Raw genomic sequence first — 20185 nt, forward strand, 5'->3', positions numbered from 1 at the left:
GCAACCATCAGCACAGATTAATCGGTATAACCGATATATCAGTCTACCTCTAATATGTTGATATATTTCCTATTGAAATCGAAAGTTTTGTCCAGGTTCTTCCTTATTTTTTTTTATCCAGTACAGGTGTACTGCAAAATGAGTCATCAATATTGTAATCTATTTTTCTGGAAATTAACGACATTTTCAGTGGTATATCTGATAAATGTTAATTTTTTTGCCGTTTAGGAATACACTTGCTTGTAGATAGCTTTAAAGCTAATATAAATGGATTAAAATCCACAACTCAAATTGTCCATGGGGACTTGAATTACCTTGTTGCAGAGATTCACTAGTTTCATGTTTGTTCCTTGCAAATTTGATATACCAGATTGATAAACGCAGATCTCTCTGTATGTGTATGTTGACAGTGATGACCCACGGCACAGCCATCAGTCCTCTGTACCATTTCACACTCAGTGATGGGACGCCCCTCAGTGCGCAGACGCGCTGCAAATTCTGCTGCCCCCCAAACCCAGACGTACAACCCTTCATCATGGGCATTCACACTATAGACAGGTACCTCTCCTCACCATATAAGTTCATACAGTGGCCCCAAAAAATTTTCATACATTTGAAGGATAGTTCACCATAAAATGAAAATTCTCTCATGATTTACTCACCCTCTTGCCATCCCAGATGTATATGACTTTCTTTATTCTGCTGAACACAAATTAAGATTTTTAGAAGAATATCTCAGTCATACACATCTGGGATGGCATGAGGGTGAGTAAATCATGAGCGAATTTAAATTTTTGGGTGAACTATCCCTTTAAGGCACTGTCTGCATTAGATAAAAATATATCAAAACAGGTGACATCTGCAAACAAAGTAGACTAGACTTTTACACAACACTTACTTTTCTGTGCCCTTTTTGCAATTACTTTTAAACCAACCAGTCTCAATGTCATTCTTTATTGGATGTAAGAAGACAGTTCATACCAAGCTTCAGTAGGTGATAAGAGTATCAGTGACCTGATCAGTGGAGTTTATCACATTAACTCTGGACATGTTCCCCTACTTTTTATTTGATTTTTAACATTTATATCTATTGTTTTTATAAACAAATGTGTGTGAAACATTTGCTTGAAAGGTGAGTTTGGCTTTTATTTGAAAATAATAAGTCTTAATAAATAAAGACTTATCAAATCAAATATCAAATCAAGTGGCCTTGATTTGATATTTAATCATCTAATACAATAACATACATTTTTATATTTGGTTTAAGTGTCCAAATACATTTTAGGGTTTCTGAACATTCTTCCATGACATTTTTTTTATTTATTAAGACTGTCACAAAATAATGACTTTTGAATGATACTATATTGATTCTCTGACACTTTTGGGTCTTTGGTCTCTTAACAGTTTATATATTTGCTTTAGGGAACACAACACTGCTAGCTCTCAGGAAAACACAACCCCCAGCCTTCTATCTGTTGCTGCCCCACCTGCTCGCTCTCCTGCCCTGCAGCCCTCCAGTGACTTCAGCCTACATCTCAACAACAGCAATGGCACTTGTGCCACTCCTGGACCCCTCACACCCACTCCACCTGGCTATCTGACGCCAAGCCGTGTCGTACCCTCCCAGCAGGTCAGCAGCCCCTCGCCACTAGGCAGTCCTCTCACAGCCACCCCTACCTCATTCATGTCGCCCCGACCTCCACGGGGCAGCCCGGGCCTGGCCAGCAGCCCTCGCATGCCCGGCCACCCCTTTTCGCCCTCGGTGCCTGGCATCCACTCGCCCACTGGCGGTCTAACCAGGCAGCAGTCCAGTGGTGATGGTGTCGGTTTCTCACTCCCCTCTCCATTGCCCTCTCGACAGACTTCAACTCCCAGCAGCTCTCCGGCACGTCAGCCTCCAGCCAAACCACCCGAAGTATCGGCTGACGAGCCTAAGAATGCTGCGTTAGGCAACCTCAAACTCAACCAGCTCTTGGACGCTAACCTCAGCACGGGCACAGCCAAACACGACTCCTCCCTGCTCCGTCCTTCGCCTGTGGCCCAGTGCCCGGCCTCTCACAGCAGCCTGACTGAGCGACACAAGATTCTGCATCGCCTGCTCCAGGACAGCAGCCCTGCAGACACAGCCAAGGATCCAGAGATTAAGAAGGAGCCTCCGGCCAGTCCCGGCGCCATAGCACGGGCGCTGGGGAAGGAGCCGCAGGATCATCAGCTGCTGCGTTTCCTGCTGGATACAGATGAAAAGGACCTGGAGGATCTACCGCCTCCAGCCTCCCTCAGCCTCCAGACGGTCAAGGTGAAGTCAGAAAAGAAAGGAAGCAGAGAGAACGTGCCCTGTGCAGCTGCTGCAGCAGCCAACACCATCTGTGCAAGCCCTGCGACACCTTGCTCGCCTAAATCCAGTGACAGGCCCAGCCCGGTATTTACATCCATCCTTGCTTATTATTTGTTTGTACTTTAAGAAATATTCCATCTGTAAACAGATTTTTGTTTTGTTTTTGTTTTATTCTGCCATGTTCATACCCCATTCAAACTGATGATAATTTTATTGCTGGAGTTCATCAATTGCTGTATTAGTGGTTGAAAAAGACTTTCCAACTTCTGGCGATACTTTTTGAAATTCTGATTACAAGTGTAAAGTATTACTGCCATCCTTGGTGAAAATCTATTTTTACAAGTAATCCTTTTTTATGTTAAGGCTTCTGGGAGGTAAAACATTTGTAATTGGAGTAATGTGTAATCCGTCATATCATGAACAAGATAGTGATTGCTGTATAAGTTCATGAACTAAACTTACTTTGAGTGCCCTTTTCTGACACTGTTTCTGTATCTGGGCAGAGATGCATCATATTGAATAGTGAAATTTCTCACAGTAAAATTAAAGGTATAGTTCACCCAAAAGTTAAAGTTCTCTCATCATTTTCTCACCCTCATGCCATTCCAGATGTATGCGACTTTCTTCAGCAGAACACAAACAAAGATTTTTAGAAGAATATCTCAACTCTCTAGGTCCATACAATGCACTGAATGGTGATCACAACTTTTGTACCTCCAAAGATCATTGAAAGGAAACATGTAGTAATCCATTAGACTCCAGTGGTTAAATCCATATCTTCGGAAGCGGTCTGATGGGTGTGGGGAGAAACAGATACAAATTGAAATCCTTTTTTACTTTAAATCTACACTTTAACTTTCACTTTTACATCTGAAAGTGAAAGTTAATGTGGAGATTTAGAGTAAAAAGGATTTACATTTTGATCTCACCCACACCTATCATAACCCTTCTAAAGATATTGATTTAAACACTGGAGTCTTATGGATTACTGTGATTCTTCTAAAATCTTAATTTGTGTTCTGCAAAAGAAAGTCATACACATCTGGGATGGCATGAGGGTGAGTATATGATAAGATAATTTTCAATTTTGGCTGAGCTATCCCTTTAAAGATACGTTGAAATTGTTTCAAAATATCCCAGCTTAATATCCAGAGACAAGCAAGTAAACCATTTATAGGTTGATTTCCTAGGGAAGTGTAGGCATTGTAAACATTAACAATGTGTTTTGTGGCCCTTATTATTGCTGGGAAGCTGTTACAAGTTGCTTTTAACACCCAGCACACTCTATTGCTCCATACTTAATCTGTCAAACCCTTGTGCTCATTTGAGGCAATCACACTTGAACTTTGTCTTTCATGTGCACTATTGTGCCTTTTGATGTTGATGACCTTTGCTTACTTTTCCACTCTACCACTGTGTTTACATGAGTAGCAGTTTCCCAGTAGTGATTTGGACACTTTGAACCAGCTGTTGCCCACTCTGAGAAGCTCGTTGGGAGGTAAAGCGGTAGAGGAGCCCAGCAAGGATGACCTTTCCATTGGGGTGAATGTGAAAAGAGAGTTGCCAGGATCATCAAGCCAAGGTGAGGCCCGTGATACTGTGAGAATCCATTCCTTACTTACTGATAAACAAACAGTTTCGTGTTTAAATTCATAATACTTAATTTATGATTTTGTCATAATTTACTCATTCTCATGTCATTCTGAACCAGTTCCTCTGTGGAACACAAAAGGAAAATGTTTTATATGTACAGATTGCTCTTTTCCATCCAGTTACAATGAATGGGGACTGCAGCTTTGATGCTTCAAAAAGGTTGCAAAAGCACCATTAAAGGGATAGTTCAATCAAAAATGTAAATTCTCTCATAATTTACTCACCCTCATGCCATCCCAGATGTGTATGACTTTCTTCAGCAGAACACAAATGAAGATTTTTAGAAAAATATCTCAGTTCTGTTGGTCCATACAATGTAATTGAATGGTGATCAGACATTTGTAGCTCAAAAACTCACATAAAGGAAGCATAAAAATAATCAGTATGACTACAGTTTTTAAATCCAAATCTTCAAAAGCAATGTAATAGGTTTGGGTGAGAAACAGAACAATATTTTAGTCCTTTTTTTACTCTCCAATTTAACTTTCAATTTCGGATGTGAAAGTGGACATTTACAGTAAAAAAGTACTTTGATTTTGATCGGTTTCTTTCCCACACCTATTAAATTGATTTAACCACTGGAGTCTTATGGATTACTTTTATGTTTCCTTTATGTGATTTTTGGAGCTACAAAGGTCTGGTCACCATTCACTTGCATTGTTATGACCTACAGATCTGAGATATTCTTCCAGAAATCTTTGTATTTGTTCTGCTGAAGAAATAAAATCATACATATCTGCGATGGCATGAGGGTGAGTAAATGAGAGCATTTTCATTTTTGGGTGAACTATCCATTTAAATTATCATAAAAGAGGTCCATACAACTTGTGTGCAATAATCCAAGTCTTCTGAAGCCTTATGATAGCTTTGTGCGAGAAATGGACCAAAATTTAAGTTGTTAATCACTGGATGTCTCAACATCTGTGCCAGTTCAGTGCCAGCTCAGGAACGAATTGTTCTTTTGAGGAACTTTGATTCAAACCAGTCTGAACATTCATTCACAATTCGGGCAACGCTACTTCTCTCATAAACTCGGATGTCAAGATTTTCAGTGAACATCTTAAGACCGAAGGCTTAAATTTCAGTCTGTTTCTCACTCAAAGCTATCAGTTGAGTTCAGATGACTTGGAATATAGCGCACTAGCCGAATCCATGACAGCTTCTTCCACCAAGCAATCGAACCTTTGAATTCTTGATCGCTCTCGATCAAAATACTTCAGCACTGCACTTTATTAATCTTACACTGGACTGTCATAAATTATATTCTCTCTTAACAACACACTGACAACTGACTATCAACCTGAATGTCAATACAACACAATACAACCTACTGTATATTTTATATATACAATTTTTATTGGATATATACTTTTCTATATCTATTGTGTATGTGTGTTCTATATTGTGTGTATTGTATAATGTACATTGTATATTATTATTTGTATATTGTGTTGTGTGTAATTATGAGTATATTAGATATGTAAATTGTGTTGTGAGAAGTGATGTTTATTGTAAATTGTCTCATCACTGTCATGACTGCTATGTTACTTGGAACTGCACCCAAGAATTTCACCCACTGTTGCCCTTGTGTATATGGTTGAGTGACAATAAATTGATTTGATATGTTTGTGGTGCGTTTGCATCCGTTTTGAAGCTCAAAGACTCTTTCAAGAGCTGTCCCCATTCATTGCAATTGCATGAAAAAAAAAAAGAGACCAGTACATTCTTCAAAATTTCTAATTTTGTGCTCCAAGAAAAACAGGTCTTTCAGGTAAATGATGACAGAATTGTAATTTTTTGGGAGATCTATCCCCTTTATATCCTCAATAACTGCTTTTCTCCAATCCTTCACCTTGTGCTTCAGCATTCCCTGATGGCTCCAACCTCATAAGTCAGTCCTCTTTCGAGTTCTGTGACCCCTCCACACCGAACACGGCTCAGGGTCAAGCCCAGGTACCGGATCTCGGGCAAACAGACCTGTTTCAGCTACCCAAGGAGAGCAGCAGCCCCTTTGCCAATCCAATCAGCCTCAACTCTTTCAACACCAACACGGGTACTGAACTGAATGCTTCACAACCTTTGAAGACATAAAGTGAAGGTTTGATTAACTAATGAAGGATAAAAGTTAAAGAATGTTATTGTCTTCTTTCATTCAGGTCCGCCCAAGCTGGAGCTCTCTGATTCTCTGCCGTTCCAACTGGTAGACCCCATAAACTTCGATAGCAGTTTGGGTAACCAGACACAGGTCCCTCTGTCCTCTCCTCAAGAGTGAGTGTTTGTGGAGGTCATAGTCATTTTCAGTGCACAGCATAAGAAATGCACAATACTAGAAAAAAATATTTGAGTCACAGAATTACAGATTATGCACTTTGACCCAAATTACACTTACCCGCCAAATCAGTTAATCTTGTAACTGTTCCTTTCGTTTCCCTCTTGATCAGAGACTGTATTTTCTCTGTTGTAAGCAGGCAGTGTGTTCCATGTCCGCTGGATGAAATGCTCTGTCCACCCACCACTCCCGAGGGCCGTAACGATGAGAAGGCCCTGCTAGAGCAGCTGGTCACTTTCTTGAGCCGCACAGACGAGAGCGACCTGGCCGAGATAGACCGAGCACTGGGCATTGACAAACTTGTTCAAGTTAGTGTTATTTACACACTGGTTATATTGTAAACAAGTTAGTTCAAACACTCTTTTACATTTAAAAGAACAATGGGTGTCTCACTAATAATTGCGTACAAGTTCTCATGCAACATTTACTCCAGATTCAGAATGTTTCTTTTAACTCGCATTCTTAGTTAGTAATTAGCATAATACAAACCCATATATGGGATTTTTTTCTGCACAACAATATATATACAGTATATATGGCTTAAAGGAATATTATGGGTTCAGTATTGAAAGTACATTTGTAGTATAATGTTGATTACAAAAAAAACTATATTCTAGGTTACAGTGAGACACATACAATGGAAGTGATTCGGACCAATCCATAAGCGTTAAAATACTCACTGTTTCAAAAGTATAGCAACAAGAGGTAAACAATATTCCAAAGAAATTTTTCTGTCAAGCTATATACAATTTTACAACTTTTTTGCAATGACAACATAATGACCATTAAAACAAAGATTTAAACAAATTTACACACCAAATTATACACAGGTTTTAATAGAAGAATTCATAATAGGGATAATCCGTGGTCAATTTGTGTGCAGCTCAATCGACAGCATTTGTGGCATAATGTTGATTTAAAAATCGAGGTAAGAGTGAGGCACTTAAAATGGAAGTGAATGGGGCCAGTTATTTTAAAGACAGAAATGTGAAGCTTATAATTTTATAAAAGCATTTACAATAATTCTTCTGTTAAAACTTGTATATTATTTGAGCTGTAAAGTTGTTTAAAGGGGTCATGACATGAGAAACCAAATTTGCCTTGATCTTTTGGTATATAAGAGGTCTTTGTATCATTAAAACGTCCTGCAAGTTTAATATTTTAAGACGTCCTCCCCATTCTAAACGAATCATTTATTTAATCAAGCTCAAAATACAGCTCGTTCTGGATTCATGGTTAGAAGTGGCGTGTCGGTTAGAAGTGGCGTAACAGCGTTTGCATATGACCGCCTCCAGCACAACATAACTACGCTATAAGCGCAAGACAACTCACGCTCATTTACGTATCGCCGTCGCCTCACAAGTGTTCAGTCGATGGACAGCGAGCTCTGACAGAGACTACTTGTGCACAGGAAAATTACGATGCCACACAGATGTGCTGTTCCTGGCTGTGGTCAAACAAAACCTCTGAATAAGCTGCCGAAAGATCCAGGCGTCAGGGAAAAATGGATGCAGTTTATTTTTTGCGGACGACCCAGTCACGGCAGTGTTAACTTAAGCGTTTGTTCTGTACATTTTAAGGATGACTGTTTGAGAACAAATCTCAATATGATGCTGGCTTTGCCAGAAAACTGTTGACTCAAAGATAAGTCCGTGCCGACTATTCTGGGAACAACGGCGGCGCTAAACTGTAAGTAATCTATTTTAAACTTTAAACTACTTTTTAAAGCGCAATTTCATTCATTATGAATAATCACAGTGTTTTTACTTAGTTTACTTGCATATTGTTCTGGCTGGAGGCGTCAATAATTGATACATAGGCACTGGCGTTAGCCAATCATAACAGTGAGCGTTAACACTGAAGTCTTAAATGGAAAACGCCCCCAAAACAGACTGTTTGAAACAGAGGATGAGAAACAGGGTGGGAAAAGGTCATAAATCACTAGATTTTAAAAGTTTTTCTTAAAAAAAAATATATTAATACTATAATTGCACCTAAGGGAACATAATAATACAATAAAAAAAACCATGTCATGACCCCTTTAAATTGTAATTTTACAGTCATTTTAGAGTATTAGGGTTTTAAGTTTTGTTGACTTTACATCGTCATGGCAACAAAGCTGTAAAATTGGCTATGACTTTACGCAGAAAAAGTTGGGAAGCGATTCTATCACACTGAAATCATGTTATTACACATTGTTTGTCTTGGGGCTAAACCTTTGAAACAGTATTTTAACGTAAAAAAATTGTCCCCCTTTAATTTCCACTGTAACCTCGTTTATTTTCTTTTTTTTTTAAGAAAACAGGGACAAGTTAAAATTATTATTTTGGTAATCAACATTATGCCACAAGTGCTGTCGACTGAGCTTAACTTGTATTGAACCCGAAAGTATTCCTTTAATACATTCCATGTTTCTAAGGCCACCAGGAATCTGTAATTATTGCATGTGTGTGGTCTGAGTTTGTTCTAAATTTTATCCTAAATGCATAGAAACATATTGATGAATCGTGATTTCAGCATGAAAATGCAATTAGCACAGTTAGTGAATGAGTCTCAGTGTGTCCTAGAAACGAACGTGTTCACCGCCTTATCTACAGAGTGGATGCCTCGAACCCGTCACCCAGCCCTGTCCTCAGCCTCCAACTACTGTGCCCATGGACACCAAACTTCCCAGCTACCCCTCCCAGTTCCCAACCTCACCCTCACAATTCTCTGCTGAGATGGGTACAACACAGGGCATAAGTTTCGGGGCCCCACGGATGGCATTTCCAGGAAACATGAGCATAGCGGTGCGGCCCGGCATGAACCGAGCTCTTGGCGTGCCCAACCAGCTGCGGCTGCCACCCAACCAGTTGAGACTCCAGCTCCAGCAACGTCTTCAAGGCCCACAGCAGGTAGAGCTCCAGCCTTCTCTTCACTGTGTAGTAATAAATGTGATCGCACAACCTCTAAATCCCCCTCTTGCGATTTTGTTGCTTTGTGTAACAGATCCAGTGAATGATTTCGATTTCGCCCTTTGAAATAACATGCTGTGGAACTAACCTAGTCTTTTGTCAGCTGCAACTGCCGAGCGAACGAGTGATTAGTTGCATTTGTTTAGTGGTGATCTATTGCTTCTATCTCCTCTGGCAGCTCCAGAACAGGCTCGCTGCCATGGGCCAGTTCCCACAAGGGGGGCATGTTGCCATGGGTATGCGTCAGAGCATGCAGCAGCCTCAGATGCCCTCTCAGGTCAGTGACACATGCACCAAGCTGACTTATCAATGCAATTCGAAGGAATGTTAATATATGCTCAACGATTTGTTTTGCTTGCAGTGCTTTAAGGTAGATCAGAATTTTGGTCCCAGTTAAGTTTGATTTATAGTTACAGTATTATCAAAACTATCAAACTATTATTTGGCATGTTTATTTATTTATATTTGTTTTATTTATATTTACCTTTTATGGTATGGGGAGAAGGGGTGTGTTGCTGTTTTCATTTGCAAATGTACTGCATGCAAATATAAAAGAAAAGAAAAAGAAAAGGAAACCACAATTGATCCTAAATAAAAATGTGCTGAAGACCTCTCCAGAAATATATTGGGGCTCTGGATTTGGTAGCGTTTTAGATATTGTTTGGTAATGTTATTAGATTACAGTATATTTAGATAAGAAATAAAGGTGTAATTATAATGAAGTATTAAATTCTCCCTATTTATTTATGTATTATATTATATTATATTATGGAGAGGGTAGTATGAGATGGTGATTGTGATTTGTTTTTACTGTGCTTAATATACCACTTCCTGTATATTTACATATTATTATGTATATAGTAATGCATAAAAAATTAAACATCAATTGATTACTATACAAATACACTGAAGACACAACTGAATCTGGATTTAGAAATTGATGTGTCATTATAATCAATTAACTAATGTATTGAATTTTCATTTGTCAAATTGATGCATTGCGAGTATGTGACTGATTGCAGGCCTTGTTTCTCTTTCACAGCCTCCACTCAATGCTCAAATGATGGCCCAGCGCCAGCGAGAGCTGTACAGTTTCCAGCACCGCCAGCGGCAGATTCTGCAGCAGAAGGTCATGCTGATGAGGCAAGGTTTGAACACTGTGGGAGCTCAGCGAGTTCCCAAGGGCCCCCAGCAGCAACAGCCACAGCAGCAGCAGTTTGGCTATCCACCAGGCTACAACGCAGTACCTGGGAACACCCCTACCTCTCCGAGCCATTTTAACCCCATGGGAGGAGGACCTCTGGACCCTAAACTATCTTCCAGAGGGAGCGTGGGAAACCAAGGCATTATGGGAGGCATTCAAGGGCAATTTGGAGAGCCTGTGAACACTCCTGTTCAACAGGGGCTTTTCCAGCAATTTGGGGGGCCTGGTATGTCTCATATGCTTAATGGGATTAGCACAAGAATACTACTAATTAATCATCATAGCTTCACTCATCTGTTATGGTGTCTAATAGAGATGTCCAGTTTCTACATTTCCTTACAGGCATCATCCGAAAAATCAAAACCACTAATTGGTGACCTGACCTAAAGCATTTCTCTTACAGGCATGATCCAGCAAGGAGATCCATCCTTTGCTCCTGAGCTTAGTCCAACCAGCCCGCTACTTTCACCACAGAACTCCACCTCCCAGAGTCCTCTGCTCCAGCAAGCGCAACCTCCACCTGGTTATCAGTCTCCTGACATGAAGAACTGGCAGCAAGGGGCCATAGGCAACAACAGGTAGGGTGTGTGATTCAAATGAGGTTAGTAGATCCGATCCAGTGTTAAAGAACTTTTAATTCCCAAATTGAAGAAAACAACTTCAAGTGTATCCAAATCCGTTTTCTGGCCATTTCGTCCCACTTAATATATGTGCATCTTTATTTAGACCAGTTCGCTTGCAATTACTAATAATTTGTTGTCTGTGACAGTATGTATAACCAGGCAGGTCAACCTGCCTCTCAGAGCTTTGGGCAGCAAGGTGTGTATAACAACATGAGTATCACCGTGTCAATGGCTGGGGGTTCAGGAGCGGTGGGCTCTCTACCTCCCATAGGAGCAACTGTCAGCATGGGCAACAATAACCTTGGCAACGTCACTTCAATGTGTAACGATCAGGTAAGATGATCACAATTGACAGCATTTGTGACATATTGTTGATTACCACAAACTGTAATTCGACTGGTTCCTGCTTTTCTTTAAAAAAAGCAAAAATTAAGGATACAGTGAGCCACTTTCAATGGAAGTGAATGAGGGATGATTTTTGGAGAATTTAAAAGCAGAAATGTGAAGCTTATCATTTTATAAAAATTAACTTGTGTTAATTCTTCTGTTAAAACTCATGTATTACTTGAGCTGTAAAATTGTTTAAATAATTTATAGTCATTTTAGGATTTTAAAATTTGTTATCATTACATTGTGTATGTAGAATTGGCTATATCTTTACACAGAAACGTTAGTAAGTGATTTTATCACACTAATATGTTTACATGCTTATTGATTGTCTACTTTTGAAACAGGAGTATTTTAACATAAGAAAATAGACCCCATTCACTTTCATTGTACGAGCCTCACTGTAACCTCGATTTTTGCTTGTTTTAAAGAAAAGGAGGGACGAGTCAAAATACATTTGTGTGGTAATCAATATTATGCTACAAATGCTGTCGATTGAGCTTAACTTGTATTGAAGCCGTTACATTCCTTTAACGCTTAGGATAGTTCCTCTTGACATTCCAAACCCATTTTACTTTCTTTATTGCATGAAACCAAAAAGAAGATTGTTCATGCTTCTCTTTTCCATATGAAAGTTAATGGTGACCACAGTTTTCTCTGGTCCCCATCCACTTGAATTGTGTGGAAAAGAGCAGCTTGGACATTCTGATAGATATTTCCTTTTTTTGTTCAATGCAATAAAGAGAGTAATTTGGGTTTAGAATTCATGAGGATGAGTTAATGGTGACAGAATAAAAAACATTTAGTTAACCATCCTTTTAAAGGAATGTTCCTGGTTCAAATACAAGTTGAGCTCAATCAATAGCATTGTGGCATAAAAAGAGAAAACGAAAAAGCTAGGTTACAGTGAGGGACTTACAATGGTCATGCATGGGGCCAATCCATAAACATTAAAATACTCACAGTTTCAAAAGTATAGCCAAAAAACGGAAACAATATGCGTGTTAAGATGATTTAAGTGTTATATAATTGCTTACTAATCATTTCTGTGTTAAGTTGCATCCAGTTTTACAACTTTGTTGCCATAAAGACGGAACTCTGTAAACACTTTAATGATCATAAAATGATGTTTTAAACAACTTTTTTGTTTTATACCCTCCAAAAAGTGTCCCCATTTACTTCAGTTGTAAGTGCCTCACTGTGACCTCAATTTGTACTTTTTTTTAAGAAAAGAAGAGACGAGTTGAAATGAATTTTTGTGGAAATCAACATAATGCTTCAAAAGCTGTCGATTGAGTTTAACTTGTATTGAACCCAGAATATTCCTTCAAGTAAACGTACTGCAGATACATCAAGGTGTTTGTATTTTTTATTATCTCTGAGGAATACTTTGTGTCAAGATTAATGTGTGCATACATTTGCTTTTCGCATTTTTCAGGTACAGCAGGTTCAGGTGTTTGCTGATGTCCAGTGCACGGTAAACCTGGTGGGCAGCGACTCCTACCTGAACCAGTCAGGGCCCATTGGATCCCAGAAGGGCCCGAGTGGGACCCCCACAGCCCAGTCTCAGCAGAAGAGTCTCCTCCAGCAGCTCTTGACCGAGTGAGCCGCCTAACACCTGCCAGAGGACTGTCTCCACATGTAGAGATTTTTAATTCTTCACCTTTGGTTTCTATACAGTATATCTGTCTGCAGGGCCAGTGTCTGGGGCCCAGGCTCGTGAGGTTTCATAGCCGTTCGACTAAGTGCTCATTCCTGGTCACCTTTTTAAGTCTGCTTCCTGAATGGAGAAAAGATCACGTTCCAAGGATTTGCCAAGTCTGTAAAAGGACCTGCTGCTTTTTCAGTCGGCTAAATGTCCTATCAAGTCAGGCCAACAGTGCAGTGCTTCTTGGAGAGCAGCGCAGCAGCTGAGCTCGGATTGGTCCGATTGGAAACTGGGGCAGGCTGTTGCCATGGTGTGTGCTATATTCACGGTATCGCTCAGTTTCAGCTGGATCTGTGACTGATAGGCTCTCCTCAGCAGTGCCTGATGATGGGAGATATTTCCCACCACTTTTTATTTGGTAGTCTGTTTTGTTTAGTTTATTTTTGTCTGGTTTTGTGTTCAGAACAAGCATAGCCAGGATGGGAGACTGCTCTGTAGCGCATATTTGTCTGCTGCTGGCTTTTCTGGCAAGACTGTTTTGAAACGGCAGGCTTTTTTGTTTCTTAAATGTCCGACACATTCCCCCACCCCTCCTCACCCCCAGCAGCTGTGAATACGAGCCACATAGGGTCAACTCAGCCTATCAGTGTTGTTTTGCGGCAATGTGTTGTGCAGGTTGGTATTATATTGTACAGCACAAACGGACAAATTTGGGACAAGCTCATACTTTGCAATTTGCTTTCAAAGAAAACATCAAATTTCTACGGGCAACTCACATTTTGAATACATCAACATCATGGGTTTCAAAACAGGTTCTCTTTTTTTAATAGCATCGAGAATCTGTAAATTTTTTATTTTAAAAATTAATTTTTCAAACCTAGAAGTCGTGTCAACACGGCTGATTTTATCCCGGGGGGTTTTGCGTGCTCTCGGCGCATATATCAAGGTCTGAGAGACTCGGATTTGGATTTTTATGATTGAAATTGGTTATCGAAAATATGCTTTGAACATCCCAGTAAATGTTACAAACCTTCTGTTGCATTGTACACAGACGCGAACATCTAGATTGTACATTGATTTTCGTAATTCCGTTTCAAGGATGCTCTTGAAAACCACAGGTGCTTTCTCCCGTATCTGGAGGAGCGAGGTGTTGTTGCAACATTCGCACCCTCAGCAGCATTCTCCAGCTCTTAGACTGCTCATTTGACTACTGTTGCCCAGTCAGACACTGTTCATCAGCATTATATAATTTGTTCATTTACCTACTAGTCATCCCCTAATTTGAGTCATAAAAACACAATCTCATCTCTTTTAACCTAAAGGAATCTGATAACATGCAATAACCTTACATGAAGTTAAAACAAAATTAATTTTCCTTAACGTGAAACGTACAAACAAAATCAAAATCTGATAATTTTTTGAGATTTATCTAAGGTATCAGAATGACAAGCCCGTAAAAAAAAGATTTTGGAAAAGGCATCACGGATGTTACTGTGGTCGAAATTGATGTCTCACTGTGTGAGTACGAGGTATTTTGCAAATCGTACAACATAATCAAAATTGTTTGGGCACTGGAAAAGTGTTGCATGCACGAAGGTTTCTCTCCTCTCACATATTTTCACTCTCCTTTAACAGTGTTCTTTCCTTTATGACTCATTTTGTGGAGTTTAAGTGGCATGTCTTGTGCGTGTGCTCTATATACAAAGAATGGCTCTTTTTCTCCAATGCTGCACCAGCTTACACTGTCCTTGCGGAGAAAAAAACAAATGTAAAGTTTTGAAAAGCGGATCCTCATTCATCTATGAAATTCAGCCGGCAGTATGTACTGTTGAGATTGAGCCACTTTTTGGTGTGTGTGTATATATGTGTATATATATGTGTATATATGTATATATACGTATACAGTGCATCCGGAAAGTATTCACAGCGCTTCACTTTTTCCACATTTTGTTATGTTACAGCCTTATTCCAAAATGTATTAAATTCATTATTTCCCTCAAAATTCTACAAACAATACCCCATAATGACAATGTGATAGAAGTTTGTTTGAAATCTTTGCAAATTTAATAAAAATTAAAAAATTAAAAATACCATGTTCTTAAGTATTCACAGCCTTTGCCATGACACTCAAAATTGAGCTCAGGTGCATCCTGTTTGCACTGATCATCCTTGAGATGTTTCTACAACTTGATTGGAGTCCACCTGTGGTAAATTCAGTTGGTTGGACATATTTGGAAAGGCACACACCTGTCTATATAAGGTCCCACAGATAACAGTGCATGTCAGAGCACAAACCAAGTCATAAAGTCCAAGGAATTGTCTGTAGACCTCCGAGATAGGAATGTCGAGGCACAGATCTCGGGAAGGGTACAGAACAATTTCTGCAGCATTGAAGGTCCCAATGAGCACAGTGGCCTCCATCATCCTTAAATGAAAGACGTTTGTAACCACCAAGATTCTTCCTAGAGCTGGACGCCCGGCCAAACTGAGTGATCGGGAGAGAAGGGCCTTAGACAGGGAGGTGACCGAGAACCCAGTGGTCACTCTGACTGAGCTCCAGCATTTCTCGGTGGAGAGAGGAGAACCTTCCAGAAGAACAACCATCTCTGCAGCACTCAACCAATCAGGCCTGTATGGTAGAGTGGCCAGACGGAAGCCACTCCTCAGTAAAAGGCACATGACAGCCCGCCTGGTGTTTCTCCAAAAGGCACCTGAAGGGCTCTCAGACCATGAGAAACAAAATTCTCTGGTTGAGATTGAACTCTTTGGCCTGAATGGCAAGCATCATGTCTGGAGGAATCCAGGCACCGCTCATAACCTGGCCAAAACCATCCCTACAGTGAAGCATGGTGGTGGCAGAATCATGCTGTGGGGATGTTTTTCAGCGGCAGGAGCTGGGAGACTAGTCAGGATCGAGGGAATGATTAATGCAGCAATGTACAGAGACATCCTTGATGAAAACCGGCTCCAGAGCACTCTGGAAGGTTCATCTTCCAACAGGACAACGACCCTAAGCACACAGCCAAGAAAACAAAGGAGTGGCTACGAGACAACTCTGTGAATGTCCTTGAGTGGCCCAGCCAGAGCCCAGACTTGAACCCAATTGAACATCTCTGGAGAGATCTGAAAATGTCTGTGCACCGACGCTCCCCATCCAACCTGATGGAGCTTGAGAGGTCCTGCAAAGAAGAATGGTAGGAACTGCCCAAAAATAGGTGTGCCAAGCTTGTAGCATCATTGACAAAAAGACTTGAGGCTGTAATTGGTGCCAAAGGTGCTTCAACAAATTATTGAGCAAAGGCTGTGAATTCTTATGTACATGTGATTTTTTTCGTTTTTATTTGTAATACATTTGCAAAGATTTCAAACAAGCTTCTTTCACGTTCTCATTATGGGGTATTGTTTGTTGAATTGAGGAAAAAAATGAATTTCATCCATTTTGGAATAAGGCTGTAACATAACAAAATTTGGAAAAAGTGAAGCGCTGTGAATACTTTCCGGATGCACTGTATACGTATGTATATATATGTGTGTATATATATATATATATATATATATATATATATATATATATATATATATATATATATATATATATATATATATATATATATATATATATATATATGTATAATGTGTGTGTGTGTGTGTTCATAGGCATTACAAATAGCAAAATTATTTAAATGACATTAAATTTTCTCAGTTTGTTTTTCCTGTTTCTGGCTCAACTAAAGAACAGTGACATTGTAACATTAATTTCTGACCGCCACTTCGGGGGAACAGGCATTCCTGTACAGATAAAATGCTTTTAAAAAAACTTTTTATGCAGAGGATCAGATTCATTTATTTTTTGTCCACTTTAGATGAACCCTACCTGTCCTCATTTCTGAGTTTCTGTTTATGCCAAATATACCAAACTAGCAAACAGCACCTATTATTAATGGGTTGTTTTTATTCTGTTTTTATTTTTGTTCTCGGTTATTACAGCTCTCACAGTTAGAACCCAACATCGAGGTACAGTAGAACTATTCAGAACCTGGTTTATCAAAGTATTGTGTATATAACAGATAAATGTGAATATGAATCTGTTCAGAATCAACAAAATGTAGTGCTCCGAGTTTGTGGTAATAACTACTTGCTTCCATTTTTTGTTCTTTATTTCTTTTTTGAGATGTGTATGGCTGTCTGAATGTGTGTACGTGTGTGATTAATACTGTATATCTGGTGTTTGAAATGGAAACAAATGTCCTGATTTGATTTCTTTCTTTTTTGAATACCTACACCTTTTCCTGTGGGTGTTGAGATTGCTCTATATGTGAGAATGGTTTAGCGACTGCTGAATGTGACTTTGCTGAGGGAGAAGCAGCATGGACTGGCTTTTGTACGGGTTAATTAAAAAAAAAAAAGGCCATATTATTTAATTTCTCTGTTGTCAAAGTTTAAACAGCTCTGACAAAGTGGAACCTTGGTTTGAGAACAGTACTGAGTTGTGGTGGGGTTTCGTCAACTGCCTGATGTAGTTTTACCATGTGTTAAACACTCTTTAAGATGAGAACAAAATAATGACCAAAGCTTCAAGATACTAAAAGATTCATATCATGTGCAAGGTTCATGCAATTGGACAAATGTAGCATTCAGTTTTTCCTGAATAGGCATCCCATAACCTGTCTGTCATGTTTATAACACTACCATGTCATTTGTGCTTTTAATTGAATTTCTATTGTTTTGGACATTATTCCCCTAGCTAGTTTAAAGTGGTTGAACTATCTGATTACTTTAATAACAATGTCTATATAGAGAACACTTAAGGCCAAAGTGTACTTCGGTTTCCCGTGTGCCAGTACGTCTGGTGCACAGTTCGCTTTCCGCAAATTTTGGCATTAGCACAGTACACGCGGCCAGTGTGCAGCCTAGTTTTTGAAGTATATTTCGCTTGTCCTTGTTGTTGATAGCTTGAACACAGTCTGCACGGACCGTCCTTGTGCAGCCCAGATTTTCTTGACATGCAGACAATCCTCATTTGTGCACATCGATGGTGCATGCGCCTGGCTTTGACTGTTCTAAAGGACCGGTCACACTACATTTACTGCTCCATTCACTCCCATTTAAACATGGGAGACTGGAAACGCAACCTTATGCGAAAACATTTTGTACTACACTACATATTGAAAGTTAAAGTTTCAAGATCAAATCCGGAATGCAGAGTATATAGTATACCTGGGCCTTTAGGGCACTTACACACTAGAGTTTAGGTTGCATCAGAGAATGCTGCGAATGCATTGATTTCAATGGGGATGTTGAGTTGGAAGGACGAAGAGGGAAAACGCATCAAAAGCATTTCAAGTTTTGGTGCAACCCACTCTGGCATAGGCATGTGTTGACCAATGAGAATCTCTGAAAAGTGGGACTAGTTGCTCTGTGAAATGGATACGGTCTGTTCATTCCCTGTCTTTTATGATTTTGCTCTGTCAGGTTAAAAAGATTGTAATTTTAGAGAGAGAGAGCCATGAGAAATGTTTCGATGTTTACTGGTACATTTGTGGAAAAAGTTATATTTTAGATAGCCATCTCTTTTGCCAAACGCCACTTGTTTTCAAACTAAACCACCTCCTCCAACTACACGGCTTCCAAATGGACCTGCTTGCACATCGCAATCAAAAGAGTATACTTTGAAAGGCTGATGCTGCATTTCCACTGGCATGGAAGAAATCCACTCAAAGCTGCTCCGCACTGCTGTCAATCCCATAATCCACCTCGAAAGCGTGGTGCTCGGCTTCCATATTAATTAATTGATTGCTCACTCAGATTCGCTCAAAACGTGCCAGTGGAAAAGTAAGATGAGCGCTTGATCGTTTGCATCACTGAATGGCACGCGGAAAAGCGATGTATACCCTAGCCTTTAGTATTGAATTATCTTGGACCTTCCCCTATTGCTACTAATTTACCAAACATGCAAATGCCTCCTGTTTTCAGGAAGAGAAATGTCTAACAGCTAGCTATGCACCTTAAAAGGTTAAATTAAAAGCAACTAAAACGATTATTACATTGACTGCAGTATCCTATACCAGAACAAGCATTGCATGCTAACAATTTTCTCCTGTTTTTCCTCTCTTTTTTTTTACTCAAGGATATACATAATTTGTAGTTCAGAACAAGTGGTTTTGAGCTACTCGGGCTAAAGAAATCATACTGATGATGATGCAACTATAAATAGATATTTGACTTTATTTAGCTGGATTCTTTATACCAAATTTGAGGTGCCTCTTGTACATATTTTCTGCATAGAGGACTGCTCCTCACCGTTTGATGAACGCTTTCTTATTTGTGAGAATTTTTCGTATACTGACCTTTGTAAGACTTTTGCTGTATTTTACACACATTTTTTTACTAAAACCTAAATGTACCAGGAACTTGCAAGGAATACAATCTAGTTTTGCACTTTATACATGAATTACGAGGAAAGAGGCCATTAATAACTACCACGTTAAAATCAGAAAATAGTCACACTCTGAAAAATAAAAAGACATGCCCCCTGAATGTATTTTACAGAGTGAAATGTAATTTCGCTTTCTAACATTTTTTTTCAAATGTCTCCGGTTCTCATGGAAGAACTTGGCTGATTGGTTAAAATTAAAAGATCAGGGTAGCTCGAGCCTTTGCTATGGGTGTTTTTCTGCTGCAGAACCATAGATCTAACTATGCCTAAATATCTTCTTCAGGTACTCCACCTCCCCTTACCCCGTTCTTTTAGCCAGTACACTCATGTTCAAACCTCCTGGCGTTACCTTTTCTAGACATTCCTCATTTAACTGCTTTCAGCTCATTGCTGGCTGCGTTCCGCTGTATTGTATTGTAGGCTTTGAGAATCGTTGCAGGCCACTCAGTGCCAAGTGCTAATAACCATTTATGCAAACTTGTACAATCTGCATTACATGTCATATTGTGAATCCAACGTATCGACCACCACACACTCTCCTTGTCATTCAGATGTCATCTCTATATGGTATCATCTATAGTAGCTTCTGTTTACCTGAGATTTTCACATATTGTAA

General features: G+C 39.5%; 1 protein-coding gene across 1 annotated transcript in view; it reads left to right on the forward strand.

The window, feature by feature from the left end:
- Positions 1-15031, forward strand: part of LOC127623535 (nuclear receptor coactivator 1-like) — a 73797-nt gene extending 58766 nt beyond the window's left edge. Inside the window, exons 11-22 of the mRNA XM_052097904.1 lie at positions 411-558; positions 1423-2419; positions 3767-3917; positions 5853-6041; positions 6145-6256; positions 6457-6625; positions 8915-9211; positions 9450-9548; positions 10314-10701; positions 10879-11053; positions 11245-11431; positions 12924-15031. Coding sequence (XP_051953864.1) covers positions 411-558; positions 1423-2419; positions 3767-3917; positions 5853-6041; positions 6145-6256; positions 6457-6625; positions 8915-9211; positions 9450-9548; positions 10314-10701; positions 10879-11053; positions 11245-11431; positions 12924-13091 — 3080 coding nt within the window. The 3' untranslated portion in view covers positions 13092-15031. The remainder of the gene's footprint in view (positions 1-410; positions 559-1422; positions 2420-3766; positions 3918-5852; positions 6042-6144; positions 6257-6456; positions 6626-8914; positions 9212-9449; positions 9549-10313; positions 10702-10878; positions 11054-11244; positions 11432-12923) is intronic.
- Positions 15032-20185: the final 5154 nt, after the last annotated feature.

The sequence above is a fragment of the Xyrauchen texanus genome, chromosome 30, assembly GCF_025860055.1.
Source record: "Xyrauchen texanus isolate HMW12.3.18 chromosome 30, RBS_HiC_50CHRs, whole genome shotgun sequence".
NCBI lineage: Eukaryota > Metazoa > Chordata > Actinopteri > Cypriniformes > Catostomidae > Xyrauchen > Xyrauchen texanus.